The following is a 17,350-nucleotide window of genomic DNA, read 5'->3' on the forward strand; positions in this document are numbered from 1 at the left end:
TCATCTCACAGGCCACCTTCTGTGGCCTCTCTCTTCTGAGCTTTCAAGGTCCTGTTTTCCATCGTGACTTCACATTTCTAGTGGGAAGATATTTCTTCTAATGAGAAGGTGTTTATGTCCCAGGAAGGTCCAGCCCTTTAGTCACTTGCCAGGGGGTGTAGGGCCTGAATTTGGCTGAAGTGAAAAGTCTGCAAACTAGATTACTGAGAAACTCTTGAGCCTGGCACTCACGGCATCTCCCCGTATATGGTTTCCTCTAAAAATGAAAGTATTAATTTAAAAAAGTTTACCATTTATTAATTATTATTGACTTTTTCAAAGGTAAAGAAACTTACATTCAGAGAGGTTATGTGACTTGCCAATGCCACACAGTAGAGGCAAGATTTCAGTCCAGGCCTATCTGACTACAAAACCTGCTCCCCCTGCACGATTCCAACTTGCCCTCCTCCCCCATAGCTGCAATTCTTCTCTGAGGGAAGCCAAGGTCCAGCCCACTCCTGGAAGCTTCGCAGGTCATGTCTCATCAACTTCCAAGTAGTGGGGATAAGTTGCTTCAATATCACTTATAGGGGAAGATTAGCAAGCATAAAGGCACAGGGGAGAAAAGATAATTTTCTCAGGGGTCAAGAACTTGGGTTCTGGGATCCAACCATCTGACTTTCAACTTGACACTAATACATGTGTGATCTTGGACTCATTACTAACTATGCCTCTTTTTTCTCATCCAGAGAACAAGGATTAACATAACACAAGCCCAGAATCCCTTAACTAAAATCTTTGGGAACAGATGTATTTTAAAGTTTAGAATTTCTTGATTTTAGAAAGGCAAGAGGATTTATACTTCATAACACCCCCAGTGGGGTCGGGTGCAGGACCCATCACCCACTAAACAGTCACTTTAATATTTCTGCAGTGAAACAAATTAATATTCATATAGTGAGATAAATTAAGACTGTAAATTAAACCTATTAAACTGATGACATTGTATAGTCTCATCAATTTAGATCAGATTTTCTACCAAAAGCGTTCCAAAAACATATATATTCTTTCCTTTTTCAAGACCTGGGCATTTCAGAGTTGTGGATGGGAGAACCACGAGGCTGCACCTACCTTGAAAGGCTGTTGTGAGGATTAAAGCAGTGAGGAAATATGCATATTAAAGTGTTGAGAAGAGTGGCCTGCATATAACACGTCCAACACACTTGGTTGCTCTTACGTATTCCGGAGGAGAAAACACACAGGCCACTTCAAAGATTATTATTTGTATGTCAAAATTACTGCTGGATAATAGGGAATAAAAAGGGAACAGAAAGCTCTCCGTTGTACCTCTTCAGAAGAATCGTAGGTGGATCCAGCAGCCACCGCAGGAGAGAGAAATGAAGAAAATCTCCAGGGGTCTGATGCAGAGAACAGGTAAGTTCATCTATTCCAGCTACCACCTGCCAATCCAGCAAAATGTGCTCTCGGATAATGTGGCTTTTCTGTGACAAGTACCAATGCCCCCATGACTGGAAGTTTTGGAACCAACCGGAATCGGTGGCGATATTGAAGCCCAGGCCTAGGGCGCCAGCTGCCACAATGAATCAGGAATCTTCTTTATACCACGGAAGAGAGATCCGTCCATTCGTTACCACACTCCTGGTTTCCTCCCGAATGCTTTTCCTTCAGCTTATTAAAATCACTTCGATCTTATCCGAATGAAATCTTGAGAGCATTCTCAACTTGAGCAGAGGTTTAGCTACAAGTTGCTGGTTTGTCCCATGCTGTAGAGAATTTTTAGGCAACGGGTATCAGTCCTTTCAGACTAGACCTTCCCTCCCTGAATCTCGGAGCAGTTTCTTCTGCCCTAATCAGATACTGCAGTTTGCTCTTTTCATCATTGGGAAATTGATCAGATGGACCTGCAGAGCCCGCCTCCTCCTTGGTCCAGCACAGGTGTTCCTCAAACAAGCAAAATTCATTTCTGTCTGTAGTTTGTCATAGGACTTATAGATCCGTTTAGAAACCAAGTACTTTGCATGTAGTGTCTCCAGGATAATTAAACATGAATAAATGTTGCTTAAACATTAGTAATGATAATAAACGGGGCAATAATAAGGAAATCGGGGAGCGATATTTCAGATAGGCCTGCTACAGTTTGTCTGTTGGAGCAATTATCAGAAAGCCCTGGTGAGCTTCCAAGCTGTGGTATTTTTTTTTTAATTTAGTGTATATATGCAATAAGTTGAAAATATTTTGGAAAGCTCCGTCCAATTTTCTATGGAAAACCCAAGCAATCTTTCAAGAAGCAAAGTCTCTTTAATAAACAATGATACTAAATAAATCTGTTGACTGTTGTCTGCCCCCACTAGGAAGCGCCCTCTATGATAACCAAGACTTTGTTTTCTGTTTTCCTGGCACTCGCGATCGTAGCTGCCATGCTGCAGTGCTTCATAAATATTTGCTGAACAAACGAGCGAATGAATCTGAAGCAAGTAGATGAATAGATGCATTTTCCCCTGTTTTCTGTAGAAAGCAGACTGTTTCTATGCTTTTCTATCAGATACAGACATATACTCCATGATATCAAGACTCCAAGGGATTTTAGCAGGATCTCACACTTTCCTTGGGATGAATGTCCCGGAAGCCTGGGCGACCGTGGAAAGACTCTACTGAAAAGCCTAGCTGGCCGGTACCAACCCTACAAGAGGCTCGTGTAGTCCACATAACAAACAGTAGGCGTGAAAATAAAAAGCAAAACCTCAGCTGTTAGCCCTGGAGGGGGTTGCGGGGTGGCGCTAAATGGTGTTACACAGGAAGTAGCACAGCTTCCTGACTTCTACACACGAGGGGAACGGTTTTTCGGTGGCACTCAATCTGGAAGACAAAAGTGAGAAGAGATCACACCTGTCTCTTCCCTCTGCAACGTGGCAGAAACCCAGGGACAGGCCACAGAGAAAGGGAGCAAAGCGGCAGGGCTATATGAAGGGAAAATGTCACCTAATATCATAAATATTGGAAGGGCATTAAAGGAGAGCAGCCACCGTTGAACGCAAAAGACGGTGAAGACACATTTGCCTCTATTAGCGAGAGTCCTCTATCAGCAGGGTTGTATAGTCACGGCTGTCGGCCAGCCGCTGGCACGCGAAAGGTGGATAGAATTGGCCTGAAGCCCCTGTCGTGCACTGCGAAAGTGCGGGGCCCACCCCGGGACTGAACCACTTTCCAAAGGGAGCTGTACTTCCTGGGGAAACACAAGCTGAGGCCAAAGTGAAACCCTGTCCTTTTCTCAGTACACGCACACACACGCACACGCATGCACGTGCACGCACACGCGCACACATGCACACAGGTGTGTACACGTGCATTCCTGGAGTGTGTAAGTCTCCACTGAACCTGTGAGAGTCACAGGATGGAGAGGGCATCACACAGCATCCCCACAGCAAGTAATTTAGAATCTGTCTGTCCTTAGATGACCTTGGGCTCTCCCAGCTGCTTCCTCCTACCCCGCAGCGAACTTTCAGCGGCTCACGTCTCCCTCCTTCCCTCCACTCCTTTGTCTCTCCTTTCCCTCGCTCTCTGCGGCATAATCCAGTAACCTGGTGTAATATATTTTTTTTTGCAGAGTTCTTTTTTTTTAACATCTTTATTGGAGTATAATTGCTTTACAATGGTGTGTTAGTTTCTGCTTTATAACAAAGTGAATCAGTTATACATATACATATGTTCCCGTATCTCCTCCCTCTTGCATCTCCCTCCCTCCCACGCTCCCTATCCCACCCCTCTAGGTGGTCACAAAGCACCGAGCTGATCTACCTGTGCTATGCGGCTGCTTCCCACTAGCTATCTATTTTACGTTTGGTAGTGTATATATGTCCATGCCTCTCTCTCACTTTGTCACAGCTTACCCTTCCCCCTCCCCATATCCTCAAGTCCATGCTCTAGTAGGTCTGTGTCTTTATTCCCGTCTTACCCCTAGGTTCTTCATGACCTTTTTTTTTCTTTCTTAGATTCCATATATATGTGTAATCTTATCTTCTCCTGTGGAGGAGCTTCACCCTCACTTCCTCATGTCGCTGGACTCTTACCCTCAGCCTCCCTTTTATTCTTAAAGCCTCTCCTTAAACATCAGAGTTTTCTTAAGAACGCTGTCAGTGACAGCCAGCCTGATGAGAACGTTTCCACCTGGCAAGAAAAGAAAGGCGGCATCCCCAAGCGAACCTCTGTGGAAAGAAAGCAGCTTGAGACACAGAGGAAGAGGATTATTTAAAAGAGTAGAAGAGAAATCTGAACGGGACAGAACAGCACAGCTTCTTCAGCAGGACATGCTCAGGGGCTGGAAGTCAACACCAGAGCCTGATGGTATATTCAGTTCCATTTACACAGATGTAACCATATTTTAAATAACCATCATAAACTGATCCTAATTTTATTTTAGAGTTAGGGAACAAGACCTTCTCAGCTAACTCTTTTACTGTCTTCATGAAGCTCCTAATTAAAGAACTCCTCAAGACACTATGTGCTGATTGAGCTAGGCGAGCCGTATCTGATGATTTCAGGTCAATCGCGGCTCTCAGTAGCAGAACTCCTTAGAGAAAGTGGCTTATTCCTATTCCTATACAGATGTGCTACATGTTCTACAAAATGTTGCCTGTCGTTTAGCAGAAGAACATTTTATTAAGAACTTAGATGAGGGGCCTATTCCGGGGCTTCCCTGGTGGCGCAGTGGTTGAGAGTCCGCCTGCCGATGCAGGGGACGCAGGTTCGTGCCCCGGTCCGGGAAGATCCCACATGCCGCGGAGCGGCTGGGCCCGTGAGCCATGGCCGCTGAGCCTGCGCGTCCGGAGCCTGTGCTCCGCAACGGGAGAGGCCCGCGTACCGCAAAAAAAAAAAAAAAAAAAGAACTTAGATGATTTTTTAAAAATTGTACACTCTGCAGCAGACCAAATCCCATCATCTAGAGCAGAGGTTCTCAAACCTGGGCCCCCAGCCCAGCAGCAGTGGCCTCACCTGGGAACTTGTTAGAAATCAGGTTCTCAGGCCAGACCCCAGACTTCTTAGACTGTGTAATCTGTGTGAATGAGCCTTCCAGGCGATGGTGATGCCCTTTCAAGTCTGAGAACCACTCCTCCAGAGCCACCGCGTCACCAGAGTCCATATTTCTAGACGTCAGTGCAACCCCTGAATTATGATTCTTTTCATGGCTAGGTCCTTTGATTTACAAAAATCTGTCGCCCGGCCCTAAAAGGAGGATCTCGTTTCCCTCTTGGGGCCGCTCGTGGTCTCTGCCTGGGTTTCTGCTCCCTGCCCCGCGCTCCGGGGTCCTTCAGCTGGTGGGCGGTGCTGCCTGCGGGGTCGAGGGGCGTGGCCTCAACTGCCCCCCTGGCTGACTGTTCACAGCTGTCTCAACAAGGCTCTCTCAGAAGTCCCTCGGGAAAGCCAGGCTCCACCTTGCTGTCCTGGAATCAGCGGCGCTCTCAGGCTTCCTCTGGAGCCCACGGCCCTCCCCATAAGTTCTCACCCCCTGAGCTCCTGTTCTCAGCCCATCCGCCCTCCCACCCACACAGACTAGATGGGGCTACCTTGTCTCTTCTTACAGCAACTTACCCACCTCTCGGGCGGGGCTCTAATTTCCCCTTGAGTCTCACAAAAGCCAGGGGTCCTTCAGCTGGAGCGTGTGTCAGACCCACGTGATGGGCTCATTAAAGCACATCTGCAGCTCCACCCCAGAGTTCGTGCTCCAGTGGGTCTTGAGTGGAGCCCAAGAACTTGCATTTCTAACAAACTCTTGGTGGAATTGATACTTGTGGTCCAGGAACCGCACTTTGAGAATCGCTATTAAAAGCCAATGTCACTGAACTTAAAAAAATCAATCCCCAGGTGACTATGCCCTGCTCTCTCCCTAGAAATCCAAAGTGTCCATCAAGTAAGTCAACTTATTTGTTTGTCTTCACGGATAATTAAATTCCGCTTATTACAAAAACAAGTTTGGAAAGGCCTTTAATTCTTATTTAAGCCATGGGCAGAAATCGTGAACTTACCCAGGGCGCTCAGAGAAACGCTTTTCCTCCCGAGGGAAATAGTGTTTTCTGTTGCTTCTAAAATCTGCCGGCCCTGGTCCTGACTCTGGTTCTCTTAAACTACGGTGGAGCTGGGGCTGGGGGTGGGGAATCAGGGTTGAGAAACTTTGCCGTCACGATGCAGGACCGCAGAGGAAGGGGGATAGAGAGACAGATTCTTGGCTTTGAAAAGGAAGTGGGACATGACATTAATAATCCTGCCACTGACCAAAACAGGTCTTCAAAGGGAGGCCCTCACTTCCCCGTCCTTCCCCACCCTTCCCACCAAGCTGAGCCCAGAAATAGAACCCAGCTCGCTTCTCAGGGCTCTTCTCTCCACCTCGTCTCCAGAGACCACAGCTACTGCCCCCAGAGCACTGCCCTGTCCTCCCGGCTGCACAGTCGCTTCTGAAATCTTAATCCTGGAGCTGAAGCCAGAGAAAAGCGCCAACAAGGCAAAAGCCTAATTCCAGATCCCACACGTCCTTCTGCAGCCCCCCAAATGCCAAAGGCTGCTGGCCGGCCCCAGGCAGGCCCCTGGGCCACAGCCCACATCAGAGGCCCCTGGGAACAGGGGACCCAGTGATGGAAAGCCTGTGGAGGCCTGTGGTTTCGCTTTCCTGAGTTCTCTGCCCCACCCGGGGGGGCAGGGCTGTAAGGAGGGTGGGGCAGGAAGGAGGGCTCTTTGGGGGCCCAGTTGTAAGGTCCTGCATCACTTGCTAGCCCCTCTCTTTGAAAGCAGAAAGTCAAACATTAGCCACCCCGGACCCAGACGAGCCTGACCCATTGATTCAAGCGCCAAAGGTTCTGGGGAACAGCATTCAGAGGCCTCAGCTAACTGCCTTTTGCTTCTCAGAGTGGTTCCCCAAGGAGCATCAAATTTGAGAAGTGAAACTGAACATGTCACCCCTTTATGAGAGGAGGGGGAGCACCCTGAGGGCTCTTTCTCTTGGGCCAGTTATTCTTCTGTTGGTCACACACAGGACCTCGCCATGCAGGTGCTCATGGCCGCCTTTCTTGTCTGGACTCTGCTGTCTCCCCAGGGCCGTGGCAGGGAAGCCTGGCCCACACACACGGCCTGCAGGGATGAGAGCTTGCAAGTCCTCTACCAGAGCTGCGGTAAGCGCTTTCTGAATGTCCATTTCTGTTCATGGGGAAATTAAGGCCCACAGATGTGAGCTGCTGGAGTGTTTTGTTGGGGTGGGGGAAGGGTGAGGGGGACAGTGGCCAAACAGGTCTGCGAGGACCCCTGGGAGCCCTGGGCAGAAGCAGCGATCGGCCGGGAGAGAGCTTAAGAGTATGGCAAGAGGAACAGAAAAAGACAGTGAGAGTCTAGATACAGCAATTCATTAACATCACAGAGCCCGAAAAAGGACAGACTGACCGGGGAGTCTACCAAACAGTGAAACATCGCCAGTTCAAGATCAGGAAGAGATGCTTCTGTCGCCTCCCTCGATTGTACGCCCGGGACACCTTGCCAAGTTATTTCATTTGCAAGTTGAGTGAAAAGGTCATTTACGCCAAAGGAGAACACTCCTGTCCTCCTGATGACACTCCCAGAGCTTCTATCAGAGCAGCAACATCATTCATTCATTCAACAAACACTTATCTGGCAGCTGCCGATGCCAGGATTTTCTCTAGGGCTGGACATAACAAAAGGGAATGAGCTACGTTACCCTATGGGGCAAACGTAGATACCAACCAAAATTGCAATCTAATGAATAGAATGCTGGGAACTGCCGTAATCAGTGTCGGAACCGAGGCTTTGGAGTGTATATTCATCTACTGGAGCTGTTAGAACACCACAGACTGGGAGGCTTAAACAGCAGAAGTGTATCGTCTCACAGTTCTGGAAGCTGCAAGTCCAAGATCAAGTGTCGGAAGGGTTGGTTTCTCCTTAGGCCTCTCTCCTTGGCTTGCAGACGGCCGTCTTCTTCTCCTGTCTTTGCTTGGTCTTTGCTCTGTGCCCACATGTTCCTAGTATGTCTGTGTCTCTTCTTATAAGGACATCAGTCATATTGGATCAGGGCCCACAAGTATGACCTCGTTTAACCTTGATCACCCTTTGAAGACCCTTACTCCATATACTGCCATATTTTAAGGTACTGAGGGGTAGGACTTCCACATATGGATGGGGTTGGGGAATTCAGTCCATAAAGGGGGCCTGAGTGGCCAGAAAGCAGCCCAGTCTCAGGATCACAGCTTAAATGAAGATTAGGGGGACTGGCTCATAACATTGTGAAATAGGCCACTTTGGAGGTAGACAGGAGTCAGAATGCTGTTGGACTGTAGGAGGTGGAACGGAGATGCTCTTTAAGCACCCAAGTCGGCTGCATGATAAGCTGAGGAGTAGTGCAGATGTTACACTGAGCAGAAGCTGATCCCTACGGCTGCCACCCAGGGAGCTGCCTCACAGAGGTCCACACTTTACTCTTTTAAAAAGAAGGAACATCGAACGTTGAAATGCACACACACATTTTTTTAGCGTAAAAGAGAAGGAATGGCTGGATGCTGGAAGTGTTGATCCCCGGACTCCTGCTCTGCCTGCGGGGATGGGATGCTTTCTGTCTGTTCATTGCAGATGCAGGACCCAAAGCAAGACTCAAGATGAATGCCCTGCTCGGGATTTGTTTTTCCAATTCGTCCTCCCGTGAAGGGTTGCCATGGCTGGTCGATCCCTCAGACCAGCCTGACGCCTGCAGCATTCGGCCAAGCCTGGCAAGCCCCTGCCATGAGAGACGAGAGGAGCAGATGTATAAGGGAAAGAGTGAGAGCTTCTCACCCGCCCGCCCAGGGAAGACTCCTCCCTCTGAAGGGGTGGTGGCGCCGTGGGGTCAATGAATGCCCTGCTCCGGGCACTCAGCAAAAGGAAGGGTGGAGACGCAGTCCTAGTCCAAGAGTGGTGGGAGGATGAGACAGGCACCAGGGTACAGGCTGTGTGTGAAGGGCTGCAACAGAGGCACAGGTCCGGCACCAGGGGACATGATGGTTGGAGAGGGTGAGATTGGGACCTAAACCCATCGGGGAAAGGTCATCAAGCTTGAGTTCAACCTTAAAGGATGATACAAACGGTAATTATAGCATCTCATGTTCATAGAACGGTTATAGGTGCCGGGCACCGCGCTAAGGGCTTTCTAAGAGTTATTCTTATTTACAGACATGTAAACTGAGGATTAGAGATGTCAGGTAACTTCTCCGAGGCCACAAAGGTAATAGTGGCAGAATCGCATCCCCAGTGGCACAGAAGAGGCGTTAGGTAAATATTTGTGGAATTAAAATAAATTGATCCCAGGCCTGTCTGACTCCAGAGCCTACTCTAGAATTTTGTCAGAAGGCCAATGGAGTGGAGGTGGGCAGCGGGAAGGAGCATTGCAGCAGAGAACAGCGTGTGTGACGTTCGGGAAACGTGCCCAGGATTAGAGTTCACGGAGCTGCAGTAGGGCTGGGACGTGGGGGAGGGGGAGAGATGAGGTGGGATATGTGGGCAGAGCCCGGGTGTGATGGGTAATTTTACTTGTCCGTGTGACTGGGCCACGGGATGCCCAGATAGCTGCTTAAACTTCATGTCTGGGTGTGTCTGCGAGGGTGTTTCCTGACGAGGTTAACACTGCAATCAGGGGACTGAGTAAAGCACATGGTCCGGCCGATGTGAGGGGGCCTCAGCCAACCTGTGAGGGCCTGAGTAGAACACAAAGGCAGAGGAAGGTTGAGTTCACTCTCTGCCCAGCTGCAGGCCTGGGGCCCTGATCTCCCACTTGCAGCCCTCCTGGTTGTCAGGCTTCAAACGACACCACCAGCCTTCCTGGGGCCCCGGCTTGCGGGGGGCAGATTGTGAGACTTCTCAGGCTCCATCCTCATGTGAGCCGGCACCTTGTAATAACTCTTTCTAGAATAGAGGCATATATGTAATTCCATGGGTTCTGTTTCTCTGGAGAGCCCTGACTAATACACCAAGAGACCCAGACAAGGCTGGGCTGTATCCTTTTGGCAATGAGGAAAGGATTGCGTTTTGGCAAGATTCCTCGGGTAAGGGTAGGAGCGTGGATATGAGACTGAAAACTGAGGCTTCAGGCAGGATTTGTAGCCTAGAGAATCAATCATCCAGGAAAGAAATCATGGGAGCTAAATAGCAGAATTTCAACAGGCTTCATGTCAGAAGGAAGCTTTGGTGTACATTGAGATCAGCAGAGAGGAAAGCAGTGTCCTGGGAGCTCCTCTAGGGATGGGCCTCCCTCCTCTCTTGAGAGTCTTTGAGCTAGCTGGGACTGAATGGCTGCATACCCCTCCGCAGATGGAGATGCCACCCCCGCAGCTGGATTCACAGCAGGGCAGCCCCTCGAGGCCTTCGCACTGATGACACAGACATAGCATGTCCTTCAGTTGTGATCTTCATCCAGGCCTGGGGTTTAGACATCCCTGGGCACATCAGGGGTCCCGACATGTGCACAGATGTGGGAGGATCAGCTGACAAAGATAAAGGATCTACTGTCTTCTGGGTTTAGCGCGGAAAATCCTTCATTTTTCCTTTCTCTTTTTGTTTTATCATTTTAGTGGGAGGGGGGATTTTCAGCTAGAAACTGTTCTGAATAAGACAACAATCCTCGAGGTGAATGAAAGAATTTCATAATCAGTTATGGGGCTCTGAACGCAGACCAGGAAGTGAGCAAAAGTGTCTGAAAAAGCAGAAGTTCTGCTCTGTCCAACCGTTAGCGCTGCAGCAAAGAAGAGAGGGACAGTCTTCATAAAAGCCAAAGGGGGAACAAACGCAGTCAGGGGCCTTTCTTTTGTTAAATCATAAGACAATTTCCAGGCTAGAAAAAGCCCAGGGGCCCCACCCCACATACATGCCCCAAATGTCCCCCAATGTGTTTACTGAGGTGCTGCTTCTACCACACAAAGATGTGACGTGGATCACCAAAGTGCACGTGGTCGGAAGATGAACTAGACGGTAGGGGAAGCGGTGGGGTGGGGAGGGGGAGGGGAATAATAAAGCCGGGGGGGTTGGGGAGGTCAGGACAGTTACAACAGAGGGGGCAGCGGCCTGAGGGATAGGAGCTTGGGGTCTGGAATCATTCCAACCCCTAGGCAATACTCTCTGTTTCCTGTCTTTGATTGTAAAGTGGGTTTCCTTGGTGTTTGGTGGCTTTAAAGGAAGTGCATTGATTCTTTTAGAGTTTTGGAGGCCAGGAGTCCAAAGTCAGTTTCACTTGGTCAAAGGGCACCCTCACTTGGACTCTCCAGGGGAGGATCCTCTCCTTGCTTTGTCCAGCTTCTGCAGCTGCTTCCCTGCATCCTTTGGCCCACAGCCCCCTCCTGCATCTTCAAAGCCGGTAGCATTGCACCTGGCCTCAGCTGTCACATTCCCTCCTTCTTCTGTGTCAAGTCTCCCTCAGCCTCCCTCCTGTGAGGACGCTTGTGATTAGGATAATCTCACGACCTCAGGATCCTTATAGCTTAATCACTTCTGCAAAGTCCTTTTTGCCACTTAAGGTACCATTCACAGGTTCTGGGGATCGGGGCATCGATATCTTTGGGAACAATTATCCAGCACACTACAATAGGGCTAATCATTTTATCGGCATCTCAGGGCTGTGTGAGGATTGAGTGAAAAGGACTGTGTGAACAGTGCTGAGCACATACTATATGCTCAGTAAATCTCTGCTGCTGCTGACTTGTAAGATATTTCACCGTCACAAGAGGTATATTTGACTCTGAGCTTCCCTGAAGCCAGATCAAACAAGGAAATTACACTGTTTACAAAGTCAAACCAGTTTTCAAGGAGATGTCCAGCTTTTCCTGACCCTGGAATAAGCTGTGAGAAGCATTGCTCCCTGGAGCAAGTGGCATCTGGAGAACATCTCTACAAGAGATGCCACAGTGACTCACATCCACGGCTTTTTGTGGTGCCCCTCAGTGGAGACCAGGGGCTCATTACCAAAATGAAACTCAGGATCGATTTTGCAAAAGGCCACAGTAGAACCGTCCTTGAATACAGCACTTGCAGGTCTGGGTTGCTCAAGGGGAATTTGGACACCCATAGGAACGGGTGAGCCGCAGGTGCTCCAGGACCCATCCGTAAATACCATTCTTGTGGCCATTGCTGCTGTTATGGGGTTTTTGATAAGGGTTGGAGAGCAGAGATCTAAGTTGTGTTTTCTGGCAAGAGCCTTGAGTGTACACCTCAGTGTTGTCAGTTAACCTGCCTTGACGTCAACCAGGCAGAGAGGAGAGTCATAAAAAGTAAAGGACCTGGGCTTCCCTGGTGGCGCAGTGGTTGGGAGTCCGCCTGCCGATGCAGGGGACACGGGTTCGTGCCCCGGTCCGGGAAGATCCCACATGCCGCGGAGCGGCTGGGCCCGTGAGCCATGGCTGCTGGGCCTGCGCGTCCGGAGCCTGTGCTCCGCAACGGGAGAGGCCACAACAGTGAGAGACCCGTGTACCACAAAAAAAAAAAAAAAAAAAAATAGTAAAGGACCTGTGACACATGCCCAAATCACTTCATGTCCCCCTTTTTGGTTTCTCTGATGCTCACAGTCAACCTGGCCGTTCACTTGTCTCCTGGGGGTCGTCTGGGGCAAAGGTCAGCAAAGGAAGCCCACAGGCCAAATCCCACCTGCTGCCTGTTTTTGAACAGCCCACGAGCTAAGAATGGTTTTTACATTTTTAATGGCTAAAAAAAAAAAAAAAATCAAAAGAAGAATAATATTTGTGACATGTGAAAATTATATGAAATTCACATTTCTGTGTCCACAAATAAAGTGTTTTGGAACTGTGCCACAATGGCACAGTGAGGAGTGTGACAGTGACTGAGGGCCCACACAGCCGAAAATATTAAGTATTTGGCCCTTCATCGAAAAAGTTTGCTGCTCCCTAGTCAAGGTCAGAAAGAACCTCTCAAGCTCTTCACCAGATCAGAGCCTCAAGTCCTGGGTCTCCTGGATGATTCTAGCCATAAAGAAACTCCATGGCCAAGTGAACTTGGCAGCAAAACCACCACGACTGCAAAGGACTTGTAGGATCCCGTTGAGAGAATCGTCGTTGCCATAACGACCTCCTGCTTCTGAATAACGTTTTACAATTTATAAAGACCTTCCACTTGTAAGGTCTCATTCAGTCCTCATGAATAGCCCTAGGAGGTATGAAGGGTGTGTATTTCCATTTTCCAGATATAAAAACAGAAGCACATATATATTAAATATCTTAACAAAGTAACACACCTGAGCCCTTGATACAAACCAACCTAAGTGACTCCATGCCCGGTGACCTAAAGCTGTTATCACAGAACTCTAATATGGAGTAAAAGGCATGCCAGCTGATCCCAGAAACATAGCGTGGGGACAGGGAGAAGGCACAGCTGAAAAACGACGTCTTTGGGTGAAGAGGTGAAAACCCTAAGTACTAGCAAAAGGAGGAGGAAAAAGAGGAGGGGGGAGAGGGAGAGGGAAGGAAGACACAGGGAGAAAGGGGGCTGGGCAGGAGAGAGAGTTGTCTTCTGAGTCAAGGGTTGTTTCCCCCTCCCACCCCTCCCCACCAGTCTCCCCTCTCCGCACAAGTTCCAAGCTGGGCCAGTATGGCTCTTCCCAGGTGTCCACCAGGACCTGTAGCAGCCACAGAAGACAAGGAAACCCACATCTATGTTTATCAGCCTTGGGTACCAAGTCCTCTTTTGCGGCAAGGTGTCTGGACATGACACCTCCCAAATTAAAAGAAGCAAATGAAAGGCCATTCTCCTATGGGTGAGAACAACGTATTTTACGGCAGAGCCCTCCTGCGCAGATGTCATGCTCACCTCATAGGGAAACCCTATTTCCCTCACACCTGAGAGCAGCATCCTCTGTGAAGAAGCTGGGGGAAGCCCCATCTCCGGCAGTCAGTTGAGGGCTGTGGGTGGTACCTGTGGGACAGACCAGCCACCTGGGGTGTCCTAGGGTCAGGGGACTGTGGCATCTGATCGCTGTGATTCAAACTTGCAGCCAACACCGGCTCTCGCCCCTTGAAGGGATCAGCTTGGTCCACTTCTGCCCAAATCAGTTTCACTTGATCTGACCTCCCAAAAGTCCTTAATGACAAAGTCAAAATCAGGTCACATGCGCCTGAATAAGCCATAAGGAGAGTCACACAGGACAATGCATCAGACCCTAAGAATGCGAAGCGACCCTGGCCACGTTTCCTTCCGAGCAGAGGGTGAACCGCAATGGCCTGGCTGCAGAGCGGAAGGACTTTGATAAAATATCCTAGGGAAAAAATTGTTTTAAACAGCCTGGAAGGAAAGGGAGGGGGAAAACCTCCTTTCCTCAAAACCTAATAATTCTTCAGTAAACGGAGCATAAAACAAACAAAAGAAGCAATGACATAAAAAAATAATAATAGGAATGGAAAACATCACACGCCACGTAGTCATTTAAAAATACGTTAAAAAATTACACGCAGAAAGCAATTTCTCTGTTTATTTTCCTAGATTAATAGGGATATAAATACTGGGCAATTAAAGAAAAGTAAACAGCCAGAGAAACAAAGATGCAACTTCAAAGGGAAAACTTAGGGCCTGCAGGATTCAACAGCTAGTGGCCTTGAGCAGAGTGGGGCCTTTTTGCCAAACTTAAAGACAGGAAGTTGATTAAAAAAAAAAAAAGAATGTCAACATTGAGATGCAGATTTTTAAAAATGGGAACAGGAAAAAGTCAAAACTGGACAGGAGCTGGAGGGGAAACAGCCCAGCCCACAGATGTGCTTCTGCCAGAGACCCTGTGTTCCTCCCTGTTTCCCTCTGGTTGTTACCATTTATGGCCAAGTCTCCAAGGTGGTGTTACTTCTAAGAGCTTTTTAAGGGATGCTGAGTAACTTACTGAATAGGGACCTATGGAGACAAAAGACCCAAGAGTCTGTGAGTGTAAGAGGCTCTTTCCATCCTCAGGCAAAAGTGGAGGGGCAGCTTAGCTCGAGTTTGGGGAGGAGCCTCTTTGGAGAGTTAGCGATGGTGGGGGGACCGTCCTCCAGCTCTGCAGCTATTTTGGTAAAGACTACGACGCAGAGGACACACTGCAAAAGCAGCCGCCAGTGTGAGGTCCTGGGCCGGGCTGCAGACTCAGGCCGGCAGAAGGGGCTGCGCGGGTCCAAAGCAGCTTTTTTCTTAGAGGCCGAGGAAAGCGAAGGAGAGAGCCCCCTTCCCAGCTCCAGCTCTTCTCGCTGGAGCACCTGGCAGAGCCCGGCAGGTACCAGGCCCCCGTCACCCAGGAGCCCCAGGCGGGCAGCGCCCTCAGCATCACTGGTGAGAGCAGTCGGAAGGCACAAAGCAGGGGCGTGCTGGTCAAGCATACAGGTGGCGAGTGGCGGCGGGGGCACCCTCCAAACCTCAACCCTATACAACAGTTCAGGGAAAAGGATAATTGAAAGAAAAGGGCCGCCCACCCAGGAACTCTGTGCCATCTGGCTTAGCGTGCGTTCCTTCTCTGGGATGCCTTGTGAAGTGACAGCCCAGGCTCCTGATCTAGTATTTCATTCTGGGGTCCTAGAGTAGCCAGGTGGGCATCCCTGGAAGTACTCTGGGGTCTCCCGGGAAACAAGCGCTATAGAATTCGCGCATGCGTCTGGGTGCGGCCGGGGTGATTCCTGCGCAGTGGGCAATGGGCAAGCCTGTGTCTGCTGGCCTCCTTGTGAGGGATCCAAGAAGGCCGAGTTGTGCCTCCGTGCCTTTTTGAAATTCTGCGCCCGTTTCCCCTGCGGTGCCTCTCCGCTTCCGGAACAGAAGGAAGTAGTAACCAGGCCAGGAGGTAATGGCCAGGAGGAAAATGAAAAAGACCTTCAGCCCAGAAAGCGCTGCTTCCAATCACAACTTAACAGTGGGAGATTCACACAGGCTGTCTGGGGACCTAGAGTGGGGTCAGTGGGCTCCCTTATTTGAAACCTGGCATCTCCCCTCTGGCCAGGTGGGAACTGCGCCAGCCCCGGGGACAAATCCAGGCGAGAATGATCAGGGTTCCCTCTGCCTGTTCACCGTTAGAATCCTTTCCCGTAGCTGGGGACTTTCTTATTCGGAGGGCTTCTCTGTACGTTTCAGTGCTCAATTTCCTGCTTCCCGTACTGAATTAAAAATAGCCCTTTAAACAATTAAACTCTACTTGCATAATTAATAAATCAAAACTTTGTAAATTTAACAAATTACTTTTCTTGCAGGGATATATCCATGGGTCAGAAATTTTTTAATAGAATTCTCTTAAACATGGAAACAAATACAGCGGATTTCCTTAAATGCTTTAAAATCTTTAAAGGCAGAGGCAAGGCAAGCACAAATTATCGCGGTGATTGTTCCATTTACTATGACCCTTTCCTTAAACTAGTGTCAAAATATCGGTACTACGTGCTTAACTTTATTTCTTTATCATCTTTACATTGATGTTTATTCTTCCCTGTATTCTTATTTTTCTTGGAGTTATAAAAATACTTAGTGCAGTATTTTCCTAGCTGTCTAGTATGTTCCAGACGAAAGATGAATACTATCACTCAGACCAGCCAGGACGCAGGTTTTGAGTTACCAATCAGTTGATCCTAGGCCTGGCGGCACCGGGTCAGCAAGTTGAGGTCTCTGTACTTAAACTTGACCTATACATCCTGAAGACCTTTTCAGCCCCTTGCTTTCACAGGGTTCCCTGTATCCTGCTGCTCTTTCATCAGTTGATGAGTGTTTTGCTGGGTCATTGTGATGCCATCCTGGCATTCTTATGCATTAACCCAGCCTGTCAGCATTGCTGGAAACGTACACCTACCACCCTAATGTCAGAAATACAGTGAGAGGGGTCATTTAGAGGAGATGAAGAAAACTGCCAATGGCTCTCGGTTTACTTGAAGCAGTGGTTGAACAGCAAGTATCAGGTGTCCAATTGTGTCTGAGGTTTTAGAGCTGGGAGCCAAAATAATGAGCTAGGAGTGTGTAAACACTGCCTGCTCTCGGAGTCTCAGCGGTGCTGGCTTCCTGGGGGAGCGGACCTTCAGAATTCTGGAAAGCGGTGACAGAGAGAAGACCATGGTTCCCTTTCTGCAAAACTCATCATTTCCTTACATCTCACCCATTCCAGAAGCTATAGAGCTCGGCTCAAACGCTCAAATACACTCATGGAAAAGGCAAATTATGAAGGAAGTGGGTCAGTTGTCATTTACAATAGAAAGTTACAGGGACTATAGCTCTCCTCTCATCTCGAGGAGGAAACTACTATTCAGCTCCATCCGATTGCTGTGTGGGACTGTGGGACCTGGGACGCCTAACCTTCTGTTATACTTTTTCAGAAGAAAAGTTCCTAATCTAGAAGGACAACCTC

The 17,350-nt window shown here is 48.9% G+C and overlaps 1 protein-coding gene across 2 annotated transcripts in view; it reads left to right on the top strand.

Annotated features, from left to right (window-relative positions):
• The first annotated feature begins 6,961 nt into the window (after nucleotides 1–6,961).
• LY86 (lymphocyte antigen 86) overlaps nucleotides 6,962–17,350 on the top strand; it is a 51,005-nt gene continuing 40,616 nt past the window's right edge. The window contains exon 1 of one of the 2 annotated variants that reach the window (XM_027128289.1): nucleotides 6,962–7,157. In XM_027128289.1, the coding sequence (XP_026984090.1) occupies nucleotides 7,031–7,157 (127 nt within the window). In that variant the 5' untranslated portion in view covers nucleotides 6,962–7,030. The remainder of the gene's footprint in view (nucleotides 7,158–17,350) is intronic. The other variant, XM_027128288.1, reaches the window with a different exon arrangement.

This window comes from Aethalodelphis obliquidens, unplaced genomic scaffold, assembly GCF_003676395.1.
Source record: "Aethalodelphis obliquidens isolate GAN/ISIS:26980383/991018 unplaced genomic scaffold, ASM367639v1 scaffold34, whole genome shotgun sequence".
NCBI classification, from domain to species: Eukaryota; Metazoa; Chordata; class Mammalia; order Artiodactyla; family Delphinidae; genus Aethalodelphis; species Aethalodelphis obliquidens.